The sequence below is a fragment of the Oreochromis niloticus genome, linkage group LG7 (genome assembly GCF_001858045.2).
Source record: "Oreochromis niloticus isolate F11D_XX linkage group LG7, O_niloticus_UMD_NMBU, whole genome shotgun sequence".
NCBI lineage: Eukaryota > Metazoa > Chordata > Actinopteri > Cichliformes > Cichlidae > Oreochromis > Oreochromis niloticus.
The window spans coordinates 14,200,827-14,219,929 of NC_031972.2; the positions used below are offsets into that span (position 1 = coordinate 14,200,827).

Below are 19,103 nucleotides of genomic sequence, written 5' to 3' on the forward strand. Positions count from 1 at the left end.
CACAAAAGTAAAGTTATTTAATCATTTGGAAAACATTTTTTTTGTAGTTTTGAGGAAAGGACAGTATTAATCCTTCAGATCATTATTGCTCTGGTGCTCTCGTGTTCAGTGGTTTCAAACCCAATGAGATCTGACTGTGCGGCTCACCTCAGTCATCACATGATTCAGAGGACCAGCCAGCCAGTTGGGCAGAGGCTGGTTTGCTCCAAAGACAAAGTAATTATTGCCATTATTCTTTCTCGGTCAGATTAGAGTTGTCTTGCAGACCTCCTTGGGTGCTAAATCAACTCCCACAATCCTTTGCACTACACTTCCATTGCTAGAGTTTCTGGCATCTAGCCTTAGATTGAGTTATTTATTATTTTTTGACCTATCCTTTTTAATGAAAAGGATTAAAATGCTCAATAGTATGACAAAATTTTAATGAAAATAAGAAATTAGGAATTACATATCCTGGTCCAGCTGTTTCATTATGCCTTTACAATTCCAGACTGTTTGTATTCATCATAAGCAGGAAAAGCAAATGAGACTACAGGCAGCCTAAAGCAGCATATTCACATGCAGTGCTAAAGGCTGCATTCAGACTGTGTGTGTGTGTCCTTTTATTTGGCATGTATGGTCATGGTTTGCTTAAAGAAAAAGCAAATGCTGATGCAAAGCTTGGGTGCGGTGCAAATTCAAAGTAGCTCTTGGCCCCCATAGCCATGCGGCGCACTATTTGCAATGACAACAATTTGACAATGACGTGCTTGTTTGTTGAACTTTGCATAAAGAGCATGTGCAGCATTCACTCCCCTTGGTGTCTCCAAACTGGGTCACAATTTAATGGCACCATTGTTGAGGCGGCAGGACATTTCAGTTCATTTTGGGGTTTCAACAAGAACTGGAAAGGAGAAGAGAAATAGTTGAATTCTTCTGCACATTGTTTCTGCTCTGGAAAGATGGTACCATGGTAACTCTCACCCACAGACGGGGGGAAGACCCAGATGATAAAATCTTTTTTAACGTTTCTTCCTGAGCTTACTAGACGACATCGATGTAGAGAGAAGAATTTTACTGCTGGTTTTTCGCTTGCTCTTTTCTGCTGCCCTACATTAGACTACAGACTGTTAAAAGATCAGTCAGTCATAGGGAATAATGACTGCTGACATGTCCTCATACTCATTGTTTATACACCCTTATACTCCAGTGAACAGGAGGCTAGAGCTAGCAACTGTGTCACAGCAGGTGTTTGCTCAGGGAAGCATTTGGTTTTAGTTGGTAATGATAATATTCATATAGTGCATACAGGCATAACGCAGAGTCACTCATTCCTTATATGCACAGTGCCCTGCTGGTGCGTTGATGCACTGGAAGTCTATTTGAAATAGCAGGACAAGTTCTGGATTCATTCATATTGACTAAAAGTCATTTTTGTTTACATGAACAACTCACACAAACAATCCTGACACTGATTACTCAGAAGACACATCCTAAGAAGGCTGTTTTACATGTGTCAGCGCTTTTTAAACATCTCCTTGATTAAAAGATTATTCATTATCTTTCTCCCTCCATATAATTCTCGCTTTTCTTTTCTTTTTCTCCAGCTGTCAAACCTCACCCCAGAGAAACCCTTCTCCACGTTGCGGTGCGTTTGGGTTTGGTCCACCTTGCCCGATTCTTAATTCACCAACCAAGAGGTCAAAGGGCGTTGACCTTACCCAATCAGGAGGGAGACACACCCCTTCAACTGGCTCAAAAGTCTGGACAGCATGCCATGTTCATGCTGCTAGCAGCGTAAGGCTCTTGAAAGAAAGTAGTATTTTCCTTTTGAGGATATTACTGTAATATCGTACATAGCTGGTTTATGAAGTAAATGATGAGTAATGATGAAAAAATAAAGATTGAAATAGACACCAAATGCACATGCATTAAATGTCAGAGAATATATTTTATATATGATAAACCTCTAACATTTCCACATGCAGTAATAACATTGTAAAGACTGAGCTTGAGAAGTATGTACAATAGCTGATATATTTGGAAGTCTCTTAGTAAATCTTTTCCCCATCAGCTCTCCAGGTCCTGCAGTTAGCCCTCTTCCTGGTGTGTGGTGCTTGTGGTCCAACAGTTCTTACATGCTGAGGTTCTGTCCTGGGACCGACTCTCTAGCCCTCTCTGTGAGGCATATCCCGGGAAGCAACCCTCAGGAGAGCATCATGGTCCTGCGAGAAAGACTAGGAGACTTTGGTGTTTCTAAAATGGTGAGAATAAACCGCAGGGGATATCTGTTGAAAATTTAGGGAAGAAAATGCAAATGACTGTTCCCATGCCTGTTTGTGCTTGATGTAAAGTTATGTTGTCAAGTTAAGGCCATATCATAAGTTTAGTAAACCCTTGTGTAAACACTCATGCTCTTTAACAATCACACGTTTTGATAAGAGTGAAGCAGTAAATACATTACTTCTGTAAAACGAAGGGCATGAGGGAAGAAAATGAATGACTTTAGCTGATGATAACAGGCTTAAGGGGATTACCTTAAAGAGTGAGAAGCCAAAGCAAATTGTTTCAGGCAGAGGATAAACTGAGGGGTCACGTCAAGGCCTGTTATAAGGCAAATAAGGATTATTTTGAACTGTGGATCATGTGAAACTACAATAGTAGTGTCCACAAGTTTAAATATGGAGTTGGAAATCAATATAAGGAGTCCACCTTTAATGTTTGGACACACTTGAAAATCCTTTTGTGAGCTCATAAAGCAAACAATGGTTTGACCTCTCCAACAACTCTGTGACCTGCTCCGTGTTGATAACCCAATCAGACCACTCAGGTCATCAGGTGCAGCTCTTAACTATTCCCAGAAAAAGATCTAAGTGAGCTGAGGGAGCTTTCAGTTAATGTGGTCCTGTTCTTTGGAACACAATGCCTGCTGACCTGAGGTCAGTTACATATGGGTCTACACTCAGAAACAGACCAATGAAACCAATAGAAAGGTTTTGAGTTTCTGTTCTCACAGGCTTATAATTAATATCTATGTGTGCACGTGTGTGTGTGGGTGTGTGTGTGTGTTAAGCACATTGAGTTTACATGTAATGAAATGTGCTCTCTAAATAAAATTGACATTGATATTGAAGTTAGTGTAATTTATACTAGCAAAAACAAAGCAAAGGCTGACGTACACTGAACTTCACATCTGAAACAAACACAAACAGAGAATGTGACATTCCTGGATGATGAATACGCAAATGAAAAAACATAGCGATATTAATAATGTATGTATGATGTTGTTCATGCAAAGTTTGGTTCACATTGGCCCACCTGTAGGTGAGTACATATGGACATACATCCATACATAGCTTATATATACACATATTATAGTAAGACTGCAGTAGTGACTAAATATTTGTACTTTATCATAATGTCATGTTTCTTTGTACAGTTCATGGCAGTTTTAATTTACTCAAACATCTGTTTCTGTCCAAGATCAATGTGCTCAGAGCTGATACTGTGGTGGGCAAGAGGGACACGGATGAAGGTGTTCAGACTAACAAAGGTAAGTTCGGAATTAAACTCAGTCTAATGTGTAGTATTGTGGTCAATTTGTGTTCATAATATCAGAGAAATTGATTACTTTCAGGCTTTTATCTGAAAAATATGAGGCCAATGTTTATCCAGCTTTTCGTGTACTTTGATGGGGCCGGTCTCTAACCACATACATAAAATGTGATTAGGAAGAGCAGCTATGTCCAACTTATCACTGTATCCAAGACGGTGGGATAACATGGCAGCGTTTACAAACCGGTGTCTGTTCCTGTGTATTTTTATGGATTAATTCAAAATTTATACGTTAGAAGATGTAATTACACACTAATCAGTCTATATTTATGAGCACAGCAGTATTTCTTCTATTAAATAACCTTAAAAAGCAGCTGATTGTACCTTTAGTGCAAGTCTTCATCAAAAATGTTGGATTAGAATTATGGATTTTAGAATAAAGAATTATCTTGGACCGTACTAATTGACAGTAAATATAAGAAATAGCTTTAATCAAGTTTGTCCTTACTCATGTTATTACTACAGAAGTAGTGATTGAGCTCAGTCCACACCAAAGCAGTGTCTTGTCCCATATTACATGGACTTTCCGGCTGTGTAACCCCCCCACCCACACACACACACACACACACACACACAACAAAAAAAGGTTCATAAACACACATGTCAGCACTGTTTCTTCCATGAACTCAGTCATGATCCAAATTCTTGATTGACAGATAATAAACTGATCATTGCATTTTTCAATATTTCAGATCACTTACTCTCATAGTTGGACTTTGGACTGTTTTGTCAGACAAAACTAGCAGTTTAAAGACTTCATCCCAGGCTCTGAGAACCTGTAGCGGTCATTTTTAAACTTTTCTGATGCTTTGTAGCCGAAACAAAGTGTTTGATTTGTCAAAAATAACAATCAAAGGATTTTGCAATAATGAAAATAATAATTACTTACAACCCTGCTATTGTCATCACACTGATCTGCGTGTGCGCAAACAGCTCATGCGTGTTGTCTGCCTGCGGTGGCATGCGAGTTTGGAGACTTTACTCTGGAGCAGTGGAAAAATGAACAGCCACAGATTCACTTGAGCAAACAATGGTATGATCAGACATCCATCACTTAGGACCTAAAGAGACTAGAAAAACACTTTCAACAGACACCATAAAAGGCACAGCCGCTGCACATGTGAGCCTCCAGAGAAAACTGAAGAAGCACATTGTTTCTCTTTCCCTGCGGTGACATGTTCAGGCTGGCATGCAGACACGCAGAGACTAATCTTTGCTAATCTTTGATGCCAGGTAATTATTTTCCGTCATTCTATATCTATGTCTCACATACACACGCACACACACATTTTGTGTTTCTTTAACCTGTGGCTACTCTTTTTGGTAACCATAGAGATGGCAGGTGGCAGTATCGACTCATAAAGGGAAGCAGGAAGTGTACCTCAGTATTGACCTTAACCCCGTGGCGACTCTAGCAGCCGTCCATTAATCCTCTTGAAATAACAGCTCCACAGTAGGGAGCTTGTGCTCTTTCTCTGGACCTGCTGGTTTGGACAAGCACAAAGTCTGATTGGTTAGTTTTCCATTCCTGGATAGCAGAGTCACATCCAGAGAACCTGATGTTGTGCCTTCCACATAACTCTCTTTTTTAGAGTAGCAGCAGCAGCAGTAGCAGGAGGAGGAGGAGGAGGAGGAGGAAGATGAGGGTGTTTGTGTGTCAGGCTTCAGCTTTTGGTTAAGTGTTTTTCTTTTGCACAGGCATCAACAAGGAACGACATGAGGAACAGCATGTGCTCGTGGACAGTGTGAGTATACATACATATGTTGTAGATGTTTGCAGATTTGCCACTTATGATCATTCCTGGTTTTTGAATGCAGCCATATGCATTTATGATGTTTTCAAGTAAACTATATGTAATTTTGGTGAAAAGGCACGCATGCTTTTTGTGTTTGCTTAAAGGTTTTTGAAGAGCAGCTCGTCCTGTCTTTAGATGACGATGATGATGAAGAAGAGTACTCATTATCTGGTAACTCTCTTCTCTTCTCTTCTCTTCTCTTCTCTTCTCTTCTCTTCTCTTCTCTTCTCTTCGACCTCTGCTTCAAGCATTTTCAGATGATTTATTCACTGGCCCAACGTTCTGGCCCAGCAATCACAACTTTTTATTTTCCGTTTTAATATTACGGCAATAACTCTTCAGCATCTGGATTAAATGATGAATGGGTAATCCATAAAAAATACAACAACATATTTGTGGCTGCACTGAACAGCAGGGTGTGGGAACAGAACATATTAAGCTAGTACAAAAGCCTGGGGAGGAACTGTTTCTTTCGTGGTCTTAGCACAATATGCGAAGCTCTGTTTTGAATCACATCATTGGAAATCGATGCAGTTGCTGCTTCACAGGCACAGACAGGGATGGGCTTCTGTATTAGGCACAGAGGTGGTATTCGTTTATTAAATGGACATATTATCCTCTGGGAGTCTTTGGATGATGCTGGTTGTGTCTTTACCCACACTGGCTCCATAATGACTCAGTCCAGGGGTCCAGGAATCTGCCCTGTCACTGGGACAAAGACAGGAATGGGGTCAGGCTTGTCCCACTCAGACTTTGTCTGAGCTATGAGATGCCCCCCTCTGGTTTGTCGCCCTGCCATCCCCTCCCCCGATTCTCTCCTGGATCAAACAGTAGAGCTGTGTACTCGAAGCAAGAGGTGGAATGTTAACAAGCTAAAGTGTCCTCGGCTTACAAAAGCTGACATTTCAGATAAGACACATGCATTTACGCTGATTCCCTTTTAAATCCAACATCTACCCAAGACTATATAAGCTGAAGCTCATTGGCTAGTAAAAAAAGTTGAAGAGGATGCTTAAGTGTTTCAGGTGTCACCACGGTTACTGCGAATGCTAATTTTCCTGTGTGATGCTGTGGAAGAATGAAGAGTTTGTTGTAAACTTTGGAGAGACTCTGGTGCTACTGAATGGCGCTTGTAAATTCTGTATAAATGAAAGTATGTGTGTGCGTTTACGACGAAGTGTCGGCGTTAAGTAGTGTCGCGTGAAAAACACGAGGCATTGTCCCATTGTTTTCCACAGATTGCAAATTTCTCCTTATATTCCTCAAGTTCCTAAACTCTCTTTTGGCCTGAATGCTTTAGATGGGATGACAGTGTCTTGGTGAAAAATTGTCATTTGGAGTTATTGTTTTTTCCAGATCTGTTGAAATGATCATAACAGTTTCTCATGTTTCACTGACATAACTCAGCGGTGGCAGTTATTGTTGGAGCTAGCTCGTGTTACGATTAGTCTACCAGCCGAGACTTGTGCTGCTTGTGTCTGTCACCATTAGATCCAGTTTACTGGAATCTTGGTTCTTTGTTTTTGCCTGTGTGAAAGGTTCTATTTAAAGCTCACAGCAGATACATAAAAACAAGATAAAAGTCATGGAACTATATGAGAAGTCTGCCTTGTATATTTGAGCTCCATTTGCGCTACTTGTATGTCTTCACTGTGTGAGAGCAGCAAAGAGGAAATGCCTCTGTGATGCCCAGGATTTCCTTTACATTAGTGCAGCCGTGGCCGGTCCAGACATCAAAGTCTGGGTGGAAAGTGCACTCATCAAGGAAGGCAATTTTCCACGTGTTTAAAATAAAAATGCCAACCACCACTCCCTTACAGTTGCCCAAGTAATTATGTACACTGTACATGTTCAACAGCACTTTACTTTGAGACATTGTTCAGGCTACTTTAAATGTACTACATTTCATAGTGAAAGGGAAATATTGTGCTATTTAAATACATATAACGGTCATATTACATATACAGATCATGTGGCAGGCTTTATAGTGTGTATATTTGTATAAATACATGCAGAGTTATACAAAGAAGCTTAATCCACCTTACCTTTAATCTAAACCAAATGCTCACGTTTGCTAATTAGCACTAAAGACAAGATTCATCTGAAGTTAACTGGAAACCACTAATGTAGGTTAGAAAAGAAGAAAAAATAAGATGCAGAAAAAAGCAAGAGAAAAACAATATCTGAACACCAATAAAATATAGATTAAAATATTTGACAGTGTCATAGACAGGGGTGTCAAAAGTAGAAGCATTTTTTACTAGTATAGATACTTGTGTTAAAAATACTTTGGTAAAAGTCAAAGTACTGATTCAAATTCTTTACCCAAGTAAAAGTGAAGAATTACAAGCTCTAAATGTGCTCATATTAAAAAAGGAAAAAAAAAATAGCTCTTTGGAGGGCATCTCCACCAGCTATTTTTTGTAAAAAGTAAACTGAACCTTGTGCTATATTAATAAAATAATAAAATAATTAAATGATATTAACAGATGAGAATACAAACTTTTTTGAACAGAAAAATGAGTACAGTCTAATATTAAAGTGGGATTTCACAGAAGGGAACCCAGTCATTTCTATTCTGAGCTCTACTCCTGTTTAGTATTGTGAGCTATTTTCTTTGTGTACATGCTGTGATCAGCTGTTGCTGCTGCTCTTTGTGGATTTACACAACTGAATTGAACAAGCTGTAAGCAAATTTTTCAAGAGCTATCTTCTCTGATTTCCATTCCCTATACTGTCATTATACTAGACAGTATACATTTGTTATAAAAGTTGAATGAACCAAAGCATCATCAGCTTAAATTCAGTTTAATCTCTGCCACCCTTTATGTAAACCAACTCTGTAAACCAACTCTGACCAGGAACACCTCACCGGCTGTGCACCATATTTTTAAAAATGAGGACATTACATCCTTTGTCCTGCCCGTCTTTCTACATCTTTCTCTTTCTTACATCTTTCTTCATCTCCGAGTGAAGTTATCTTTTCTTCCTGTGAAATGCAACAGCTGCACCTTTAGCTAGCAACACACTGTGTGACAAACTGCACTCAAACAGTTTGTATGTTTGTTGATGTGTGTTGAACTGTTAGTGACACTGCATTTGAAATTACTTAAAAAAAACTTTGCTCCCTTTATGCTTGCTCCTCCTCCTGTAGCGCTAGCTAGATGCTGAAGCACCATGACCGCAACTTATGTACATCTGCATGTACATACAACCATTCCAGAACATTCTGACCCATTTTAACTCGAGCATAGTGCTATAAACGGTGCATAAATTTTTTATATATTTGCCTCTTTCAGGCAGCACGGTGGCATGGTGGTTAGCACTGTTGCCGCACAGCAAGAAGGTCCTGAGTTCAATTCCACCATCAGGCCGGGGTCTTTCTGTGTGGAGTTTGCATGTTCTCCCCGTGTTTGCGTGGGTTCTCTCCGGGTACTCCGGCTTCCTCCCACCGTCCAAAGACATGCAGTTTGTGGGGATAGGTTAATTGGATAATCCAAATTGCCACTAGGTGTGAATGTGAGTGTGAATGGTTGTCTGTCCCTGTGTGTTAGCCCTGCGACAGACTGGCGACCTGTCCAGGGCGTATCCCTCCTCTCGCCCTATGACAGCTGGGATAGGCTCCAGCGCCCCCCGCGACCCTGAAAAGGATAAGCGGAAGTCAATGGATGGATGGATGGATGGATGCCTCTTTCATCTCTTTGTATGCAGAAAGCCCTCATAATGGATACACCAATGAGATAATCTTTCATGAGCTATAGTTTTCCTCCATCTAGACTCAAACTGGTTTAATGTTTTGAAGTGTGGAGTAATGGTGAATTGTGCTGTTCTACTTAAGTACAGTAACCAAGTATTTGTACTTAATTACCTCCCACCTCTGGTCAGTATACTAGCTTTTTATCACCCACAAACCCCTCAGGGAGTCAGTGAGTGTATCTAAGGCGACCCCTTGCAAAATAAGGGAGCTGCTGGGACCATAGACACTATAAAAGAAGTACCAAATTTTATGTCACCCACTGGTTAGTCATGTTATGAAGACTTAAACTGAGCTTTTTTTTATGATTTTAGTGTTTTGAAACCCAAGCTGATGAGTATGGTATGGATCTGACTGTGAAAGAGCACCGCATGCTCTTTGGCTAATGACTTATTCACATTATGAAATTCATGTTTTAGTCACTATAGTCTGAAACTAGTGATTGTCCTCTGGGAGTCATCAGAAAACTGTCTACTGAGGTCATGTAGTGAGGGAGCACAGGACTCTAGACCAGTGTTTCCCAACCTTTTAGAGCCAGGGCGCATATTTTACATTAGAAAAATCGCACGTTACACCACCAAACAAAAATGTCACAAAAAGCATATTGATAATTTTTCCCTGCGCACCAGCTATAGCAGAATTGGCTCAGTTTGTCCCCATTATATCGTTTTTGCTTTCTTCTGGCCACTACTCATGTTAGGGACTTCATCTGGGTTGGAATTTTTTCCAGGACCCAGGTCAGATTGACTACTTTCTCTTTTCAAATATTTATCTATTGCTATTACGCGCTGTGTTGTCTCACTCACAGCATGACTATTATGTCATTTCTTCTTCATCTTCTTCTGTTTTACTGGCAATTGGCAACCCATTTAATTAGAGCAGGTAGTTGTACTGCCCTCTAGTGGAAGAGAATGTAATTGTTCTGCCCGTTACTCACGCCGATCACTTAGAGTACAAATCAGGTGGAACCAGATAATCTTCCACGACACACCTGATCATTTCTCATGGCACACCTATGTGCCGTGGCACTGTAGTTGGGAAACACTGCCAAGCAAAACTCTATATGCAGCCAAAGGTGTCGCCCCCTGTTGGTCATTAACTCCAAGATATGAACCTTGACGTAAGTGCCAGAAAATAAATTTTTAAAAAAACATTGAGTTTCAAACCCAAGAGCTTAGCGCAGAAAAGAGTTTCCTGCGTCAGCCTCCTGGAACTAACTGTTCCTTTCTAGACAAACTCTGACCAGTCCTAAAACCTCACTTCTGTCTAAATACCAAAGTATGTAGTGTTTAGAAACTTTAAGCCAAAGTAGATATGAATGTTATGTCGCCCTAAAAAGAGATTATTAATTGGCAGAATAGCTCCTGAATGCCAGAGGCAGCACGCACAAACAGATCCTAACCATGTATAGGCTCAGTGACCAGAAAATGTCACAAAAAATTTATATGGCGACAAAAGGAAAACAGATCAGATTTGAAAGATGAGATTAAGACAGAGATGCCTCTCTCTTCAGTGCCGAGCAGTCAATGAATTAAAACAAAAAATCAAGTCTTAACAACTTCAACTCTGATTTCAAGGAGCTTTATGGCCTCTTAAATCTTAAAAACCATGCACATGGATATAAAACTTTGGCAACATTGTTTCTTTTATTCTTCATCATTGGATTTTTATGAGATCAAAACTAAAATCTAACCAAGGTCATTGCCTTTATTTCTGAATATTGCTACGAATGAGTGTTCATAAACACTGTGTTGACCTAGCACTTGAAGAAAAGAGAGAGGGAGAGTGATAGTGAGCATGACTCAGTGCAAATCAGTAATCTGCTTTTTTTTTTCCCCTCAGAAAACAAACAGACTGCCGGTAAGGATCATATGTAGAAGTTTCTATAAAAACAACCCCTTAAAGGTCATCACATTTTTGCTTTATTCGTGTTAAGCCATGACATTTAGGCAATAGGATGACTGAATTATGGTTAAAAAAAAGACTTCAAATAACAGAAAAAAAGCAGGAGAGAGAAGCAAAAATGATTTAAAGGTCTATCATGATGACATGCTTTTTTGACCACGTCATGGTGAAGTTTTCTTGCTTTGTTTGTGTGGATAAGTCGCCTGATTATTTTATCCTGCTCTTGAGAGCCGTCTCTCTCTAGTTTCTGGCTGATGGGGCTGATGCTGGGAGGAATTATTGTAATCAAGAGTGTGCAGTAGTTGATCTTTACTAAGAAAGTGGTGTGTGTGTGACAAGAAGAAGTAGTCTGTTTGAATTATTCTAAACCAAAGTGAATCTCTTCTGAAGTTTGAACTGTATGCTTGTCATAGTAAATGGAGATCGCATGCCGTCCAGTGAAGCACAGAGCCAGTTCACTCAGGAAGCTGCCCACCCTCTGCTCTCTGCGATCCACAGCAGCGACCACACCATCGCACAGGTCATACGTCATTCTCTTTCTTTTTAATTATAAAATTTCATTTTTTAATTTTGCTGCTCAATAAATTTCTTTTATTTTGCTCTTTCCTCTCCCGCCTTATGTTTTCACCTCAGGCGGATGATGTTGACATTAAGTACAATGTCAGCGGAGTGACGAGGGACAGTACAGGGACAGATGGCAGTTTATGGGACACCATCAACTCGGAGGAAATTCTTTTAGCCACCGATACCCCTCCGCCCTTTTCAGAAGACTTCTACCCATCCTCTGCATCCTGCTCTCCCCTGCTTTCACCTGTCGATCTGGCTCTCACAAGGCTGATCCGTCCCGCCTCCTCCGAGCAGACCGATCAGAGAGGCAGTCCACCAATGGAGACCTGTGACCTCAGGTATTAACATCAGATGTCTTCTCCGGTGCGTTGTGAGTACGGATAGTGTCAAACTAATTTGTCATCTATAACTCCAGTCCCAGTCTGGTGGCTCTGGAAGTGGACAGCGAAGAAGAAAGCGTCGGGCCAAAGTCTCCACTTTCCCCGCTGTCGTCAGATGTGGAGAGAAGTGAAGACAAAGAGGAAACTTTCCCTCTCCCCTCTCCTGATCTCACTTGCACCCGTAGCCAGTCTGCATCAGCATATGAACCCACTTCACAAGTAATATACCATCCTCTCATCAAGTACTTCAGCTTATGAGCATGAAGTGCTCTACAAGTTTTATACTAATGCTTTCAAACATTACTTGTTTCTCATGTAGGAACTGGTTGACGAGGGCCTTCGATTGCGATCCTATTCCTACTCCTCCAAAATCAGCTTACGTCCAGCTCGTTTTACTCGAGATAACCAAGCCTCAGATATCAGCCCCGGTTAGTAACGCTCAGATCGTTGAGCATGATAAAAGTTTAACACATGACTAACAACATTTCCAATTAACCTTTTTATTTTGCTTTTTTTGTCTGTCACTGATGGGGTAGTCTCACATCGTTGGTCGGTGAGAATTATATTTAGCTAATTTTAAATTAGCTTTCAAGTGACAGATCAGCTGAACTAGATAGCCTTACAACTAATATAATGTACAGTCAACTCTAAGTAAATTAAGTAGTGGTTTGAATGGGAAATATGCTTGTTCACGTTCCTGCATTTGAGAACATTCAGCCTCTTGTCTGTATAGTAAATATATGTACAGAGAAAAAATATCTATCTTTATCTAAGGGTCGAAACAGTGGGTGTAAGCTAACCTACCTGCAACAGTTATAGTCCACAAATTAGCACGTTATGCATTGAATAAAAAAGTGGTGCTTCTATGTGACAGACAAATTCTTGGCTGGAGTCAGTTATTTCTGGAGTCCTGACATCACAATGAGTGTACCAGACCTAGACAAGAAATAGTCTGGCAGAAAACCTCTCCTGGAAAAACACAATTTATCATTTTTAAACAGTGTTCTTTGTGCGGACTAAACAAATTAGATGGATTTTGCTAGCTTCCAGCAGAGCCAGGCTAGCTGTTTCCTGTTAAAATGGTGAGCCAGCTGGTAACCGGCTGCTGCCTCCAGCTTCATATGAAATGCGTAGACATGACAGTGGCAACCGTTAAAAAAGCCACTTTATTTTTCAAAATGTCAATCAGAGTTTAAGGTTTTTCTTTACGTAGTTGTTATTAGTAGTTTTTATTCAAAACAAGTTTACAAAACTGAATGAAATAGAAGTACTGTTTAACAGCTTTTAGCTTAGAGTTGACTGTACATGCTGATAGTCTCAAGTGTCTTTAGTTGATCTATGAGCAGTCCTCTATCCACTGTGCCCTGTAGATGCCGTGCTCCACAGTGTCAGCCACAGCCGATCTCTTCTTCAGGCCCTCTCTCTGTCTAAATCTCTGTCTTTGCTCCACCCTGGTAGTAAGTACTGGACACCTGCACCCGTCTCATTGTGCTAAGGCCCAGCAAAGCCGGCATGCCGCTGTCACTGTTAATGCTTGCATGTTTGTGGGAGGGGCGATTAAAGGTTATTATTGTAAACTGATTCAACTCTTAAAAAAAAAAAAAAAAAAATGGCTTGAGTTATAAATTGATAGAATTTTATATTGAAACTTGGTAACAACATGGTAATAGTTTGGTAATAATGTGGAAAAAAAGCAGTAATAGTCATATAATTCAATTTAATTTTAAATTAAATTTTATTTATATAGAGCCAAATCACAACAATCGTTGCTTCAAGGCACTTTATATTGTAAGGTAAAGACCCTACAATAATACAGAGACAACCCCAACAATCAGATGTCCCACTATTCATAAGCACTTTGTGACAGTGGGAAGGAAAGGAAACTTCCGGTAGAACCAGGCTCAGAGAGGGGCAGCCATCAGCTGCGATCTGGGGTGAGTGGAGGGAGACAGCACAAAAGACACACTGTGAAAGAGGGCAATAATAGTGAATGATTAAATTAATGACTAAATTCAGATTGGTGTATAAAAACAAGTGTGAAGGAAAAACACTCAATACATCATTGGGAGCCCCCAGCAGCCTGGCCTATTACAGCGTAACTAAGCAAGGATTCGGGGACACCTGACCCAGCTCTTAACTTTTAATCCTAATCTTGAAGTAAAGAGGGTGTCTGTCTCCTGAATTCAACTGGGAGCTCAGAAGAGGGGCCTGAAAGCTGAAGGCTCTGCCTCCCATTCTACCACAACTAAGCTAGCAGTCTGAGAGCAAAGTGCTCCATTGGGATGATACGGTACTATGATAGCTTGCTATTTACTATCAACTAAGGTTCAATGTTAGCCTAAAGTTTATATAATGGGGTAATTAGGGCTGATATTGAGGAAAAACTGCAAATTGTCAATGAGGGAAAACCAGTTAGTAACAGTAACCTATAGTAATATTACACTGCCTGCTGGATGCGTATAATATTTAAATTATTTTTTCCCCACAAATCATAAAAGTACAGCCTTTATTTCTGTGCAAAACATAAACTACTACAAAAGAAACATGAACCTGAAATTTGAGAATAGTTTCTACAATGACTGCCACTTCAACTTAGACGGCTTGGAGCATATCTGTCAATTTAATCTTACTCTAGAGAGACAAAGAAATACTACCAAATAATGTTTGGGTCTTTGTTATTGACAGCCTTACTCTACTTGGCCACACAGTTATTATCTTTACAGAATTAACAGTCTGCTGGAAAAGTTGATTCTTGTGTAGGGCATTGTTGCCTGGAATATCTTTTTTGGCTTAAACTCTAATACTGCCGCTAGAATGCATTTATTTTCTGTTACGCATTCACCAAATCACAACTGGTATTTCAACTTTTGAGAGGCTGCACCTTTCCTACAGATGGGCGTAGTATTGTTGTCTTTGCAAATGCTCACAAAGCTTGAGTTTCTTCATTTGTTCATCATATTTTAATCATATACGTTAAACACTTAACAACACAACTTTCTGCAATGTGACAAATTCAGAAAACATTTATTCTTGTTTTATACGGACTTTAGACAAAACACATATTAACCTTAAAAAAACATCAAAATGTAAAAATATACTCTAATGCTCTTCATCAAAACACATGAAACAAAAAATTAAAAGTTAAGATTAGAAAAAAAGAGAATTCAATTAGAATCACCAAACTGTAATAACCTTGGCTTGTCTTTGTGTCTGTGTATGGCTTTCGTAATCACGACACACCTTCGCTGTAATCAGAACGTTCGAGGGGAGTGCAAGAAGAATTCACATTAGCAGCCATTAAATAAAAGATGACTGCTTGTGGGTCTCTGACGGGTCAGCACTTGTGATTGTCTGTCTGTGCTACTGCCTTTCATATTATCGTCCTGTCCTGATTCGATGCCTGAGGACCATCTTTGCTGCTTTGCATAACAATTGTGTCTGTATTCAAATGTTGTCATATGAAACTGAACAGCTTCTCTAGAATGGAAATAAAATCTGACAAATCTGACGACAAAACTTGTTGCCTAGTCTGAATATTACTTTACCTGCTGTTTTTCTTGGGTTGTAAATAATCATTTTTTATTGTTTTCAACTTTAGCAACATCTGCCCCTTTTTTGTGTTCACAGAGCCAAGAGCCTCGAGTATATCAGATCAGTCACATGAGAAAAGGTATTTATACACTGCATTTAATTTACTCAACCTTATTAGGATTATTTTGTGTTCCAGGGTCTCTTTTCTGTCTCCTTTTGTTTCCTAGCACTAAATGATGTGACCTTTCGGGGCTCTTAATTGAAAGTGCCGTATGCGTCAATAAATTTGCAATCCCAAGGGCAGCATATGTAGGTAACTGTCATGACCAGGTTGCTTGGTGACAGCAGGCGCTCTGTGAACTTGGCTGCTGGTTTTTATGAAAAGCTCTTTTGTCCTGATGACTCAGAGCCTATTCTTTGGCATTACTGGTGTTTGATCTATTTTTTTTTCCAGGGACAAAAGAGGTAGTGACGCAGAGATATCAATATGACCCTGCTCTACGCCCAACCTGATTTTTTTGTCAGTGTCACAAGGCTGCTCTGTGTTTTTCATCACTGAGTTGAAAGGGATATGGATTGATGTTGAAATGTTTATGATTTGAATATGAAGCACAGTTTCCAGTTCTTCCATTAAAAAAGAAAAGCCAATTGATATTACTTATCAATCACCTTTAAGTGGACCTACTTTGCGCTTCAACTTTCTGGTTATGTGGATGTTTTATAACAATGGCAGATGCTCATAGTTTTGTATAATGATGACAAACTATGCAAAAGTAATCCCTGTGAGACAAATTCCTGGGATTCTGACTGCTTGAAACACTCACTCGCACAGCTTTCCTTACTCCAGGATCTCTATGATGTCAAAGAGAGTAGATAATGTGATCATCTCTGGAGCAGAGATGGCCAATCGGATGTTCAGCTCTCCTGTTTACAAAAGAAAACTCTTGGGGTTTATTTTTGTTTGTTTCTTTGTTTTACCAAAGCCCTGTGTTGGATAAAAAAGGATTATTTTGAACTGTGACTCATACAAAGCTACTCTAGTGGCAGAGAATATATAAACATGGTCTGTTATGGCGCTGTTCTTTACAGGGAGATCAAGTTTCGTAAGCGTGCCCAGTCTGCTGATGATGAAGGCAGCATGGAGCTGGCAGAGTCCCTACAACATCTCACCCTGTCTGAGTTTCTCAAAGAGTATGTGGGGGATCAACCTCTGTTTGCCTGTTTCCGCGTCATTAACCATCCGACATAAAAGACTAACCGTTAAAAAACGAAACAAAACTTAAAGCACGTGTACCTCCTGTCAACAAACCACATTTCCTCTAACAGCAGAACAGTAACAGAATTAGGATCTTTTAACAATATGCACCGAATGTCTTTCTTTGTCATGCATGTCTCTAACTTCTAACAGTTCTTAGTTTTTTTTACTTGCTTTCACAGCAAAGTGTTGCAGAAATGGAGAACTTGTTTTTTGGTCTGTGTTTGTAGAGTGGGGGAAGTAATTATTTAATCTCTTACTGAATTTGAAGTTTTCTAACTGACAAAGAAATGAACAGTCTCAATTTTTTTTTGAATATCAACCCCAAAAAATGATTTGCTTGTCATTTAGCGAAATAAGTATTTGATCCCCAAGCAAAACATGGCTTGGTACAGTATAGATTCATTCATTGGTCTCTTAGTGCATTAATGTCCTGTAACCTTAGCAGAAAAATAGCCCCAAAGCATAATGTTTCAACCTCCATGCCTTACTGTGGAGATGGTGTTATTTGGATCATACTCAGCATTTCTCTGTCAAACTGATGCGTCCTTTGACAGCTCACTGGCCAGGCCCATGGTGGTGGAGAAGTTGGAATGAAAAAACTGGTTGACAACAGGAGAATGTGTAATTGATTGAGTGATTGTAATCCACAGAGGGCAAACGGCCGATCTGTGGGAGCCAGAATTCTGGCTATAAGGAGATTGAATATTTATTTCACCCAATAACATGCAGATCAGTTTATAACTTTTGTAATTTTTTTTCTAGATTTTTGGTTGATAGAAAGTCTCTTTCCACCATAAAAGTTAGAGAATGTTTATTTGACAAATTCAACAAGGGATCAAATAATTATTTCCCCCACGGTAGATAACAGAAATGTTTGTACAGTCTTTTATTTCAGTTCCTGTCCCTAACAGAAACAACATGCTGCACAGTATCAGCTGAAACGATATTTTGTCACGTCATATAGCCGTTATGTTTGTGGACTACTTGCATGTAAGAGTGTATGCACCTCAACAAACCTGTCATGCTTGGTTTACTTTTGTTGACTCAGCAAGAAGGAAATCAGAGCACGGTGACTAATTTATGTCTTCAGTCCAGTTAGTAAGCAGAACACACACACACACACACACACAAATAATAATAACTGCATTGCTTACATCAACCTGTCTACAGAATTGAAGAGGAGGAGTTGGATAAATACAACATTCCAGCCAAAACGGAGTCGGAGAAGTACAAAGTCATCCGCACATTCAGTTTTCTCAAGAGCAGGATGTCCAGTACACGTAACAAAAGCAAGGTAAACCCCAGCCACAAAGAGTCCTGCTGTTACACCTATAAAAGTTTTACTTACAACAACAATGTAAAGAATAACTCGCATAACTTCAGCTTGTTGTAGATTAAAGCTGGCTTTAGCTACAACATGAAACTCTCAGTATAATACCTTGAAAGGGCATGCAGTGTTTTCAGGTGTTTGCTCTGTAGGCCTTGGTGTGATGAAATTCGTAGATTAAAGGATCATTTGTGTTGTTCTTGTAAGACTATTTATGTCATTGGGTGATTCCCACGTCTAGACTCAAGTCTTTGCTTTCTGAGAGACACGAACCAGGAAATGTTTCTGGGAAGCACTCAAGGTCAGAGGGACAGACCAAACATGTCCAGCTTCTTTCCTTTTTAATGATTAATCCCCTGTTGTTGAGTCAGCACAGAGAGTGGAAGCCCTCCCTGCTTGTGTCTGTTGTTTACACCACACTTCATTTCCGTGTCAGTGGACTTTCTTACGGTTTGGAAAAAGGCGGGTCCTCCTGGTGGCCTCGTTTATCCGCTCGCATGTTGGAGAGTTTACCCTGCAAATAGAAACTTTCACAAAGATGTTTATCCTCTTTTGTACTAAGTCCTGCATGGGCTTGAGTTTATAGGTGTAACTGTCAGTCACGTTTCGCCTCGCGTATGTATGGCCTCTTTGTTGACTCCAATGTCTCTGGCGTGGCTTTCAAAGGGGAAAGGGAAGGACAGAGAAGGCAAGGACAGGCAGCCGAATGGACATCGCTTTGCGACGGGGTCCTGTTTAGGCCCCACGGTGTGTGTGGTGTGTGACAAACCAGCTTCTGGAAAGGACCTACTACATTGCTCAAGTTGGTAAAACTTCAATTCAAAAGAGCATTTATATTAATTTCTCTTCATGTATAAAAACTTTAAAATGGTGTTTTTTTTCCATTACAGCTTGCACTGCGATTGTCCATAAGGGCTGTAAGGAATCTGTCCCCCCGTGTTTAAAGGTGAGTCTTGGCCTAAAGCAGATCGTCCATTTGTCGGTTGTTTAT

General features: G+C 39.9%; 1 protein-coding gene across 6 annotated transcripts in view; it reads left to right on the plus strand.

Moving 5' to 3' along the window:
• Positions 1-19,103, plus strand: part of arhgef28a (Rho guanine nucleotide exchange factor (GEF) 28a) — a 51,801-nt gene that overhangs the window by 13,192 nt on the left and 19,506 nt on the right. For 3 of the 6 annotated variants that reach the window (XM_019360652.2, XM_019360651.2, XM_025908987.1), the window contains exons 5-19: positions 1,587-1,776; positions 2,054-2,243; positions 3,463-3,532; positions 5,293-5,339; positions 5,495-5,561; positions 11,463-11,569; positions 11,683-11,954; positions 12,032-12,215; positions 12,316-12,424; positions 13,367-13,453; positions 15,624-15,666; positions 16,617-16,718; positions 17,956-18,079; positions 18,779-18,914; positions 19,003-19,058. In XM_019360652.2, the coding sequence (XP_019216197.1) occupies positions 1,587-1,776; positions 2,054-2,243; positions 3,463-3,532; positions 5,293-5,339; positions 5,495-5,561; positions 11,463-11,569; positions 11,683-11,954; positions 12,032-12,215; positions 12,316-12,424; positions 13,367-13,453; positions 15,624-15,666; positions 16,617-16,718; positions 17,956-18,079; positions 18,779-18,914; positions 19,003-19,058 (1,784 nt within the window). The remainder of the gene's footprint in view (positions 1-1,586; positions 1,777-2,053; positions 2,244-3,462; positions 3,533-5,292; positions 5,340-5,494; positions 5,562-11,462; positions 11,570-11,682; positions 11,955-12,031; positions 12,216-12,315; positions 12,425-13,366; positions 13,454-15,623; positions 15,667-16,616; positions 16,719-17,955; positions 18,080-18,778; positions 18,915-19,002; positions 19,059-19,103) is intronic. The other 3 variants (XM_005454507.4, XM_013274070.3, XM_005454509.4) reach the window with 3 other exon arrangements.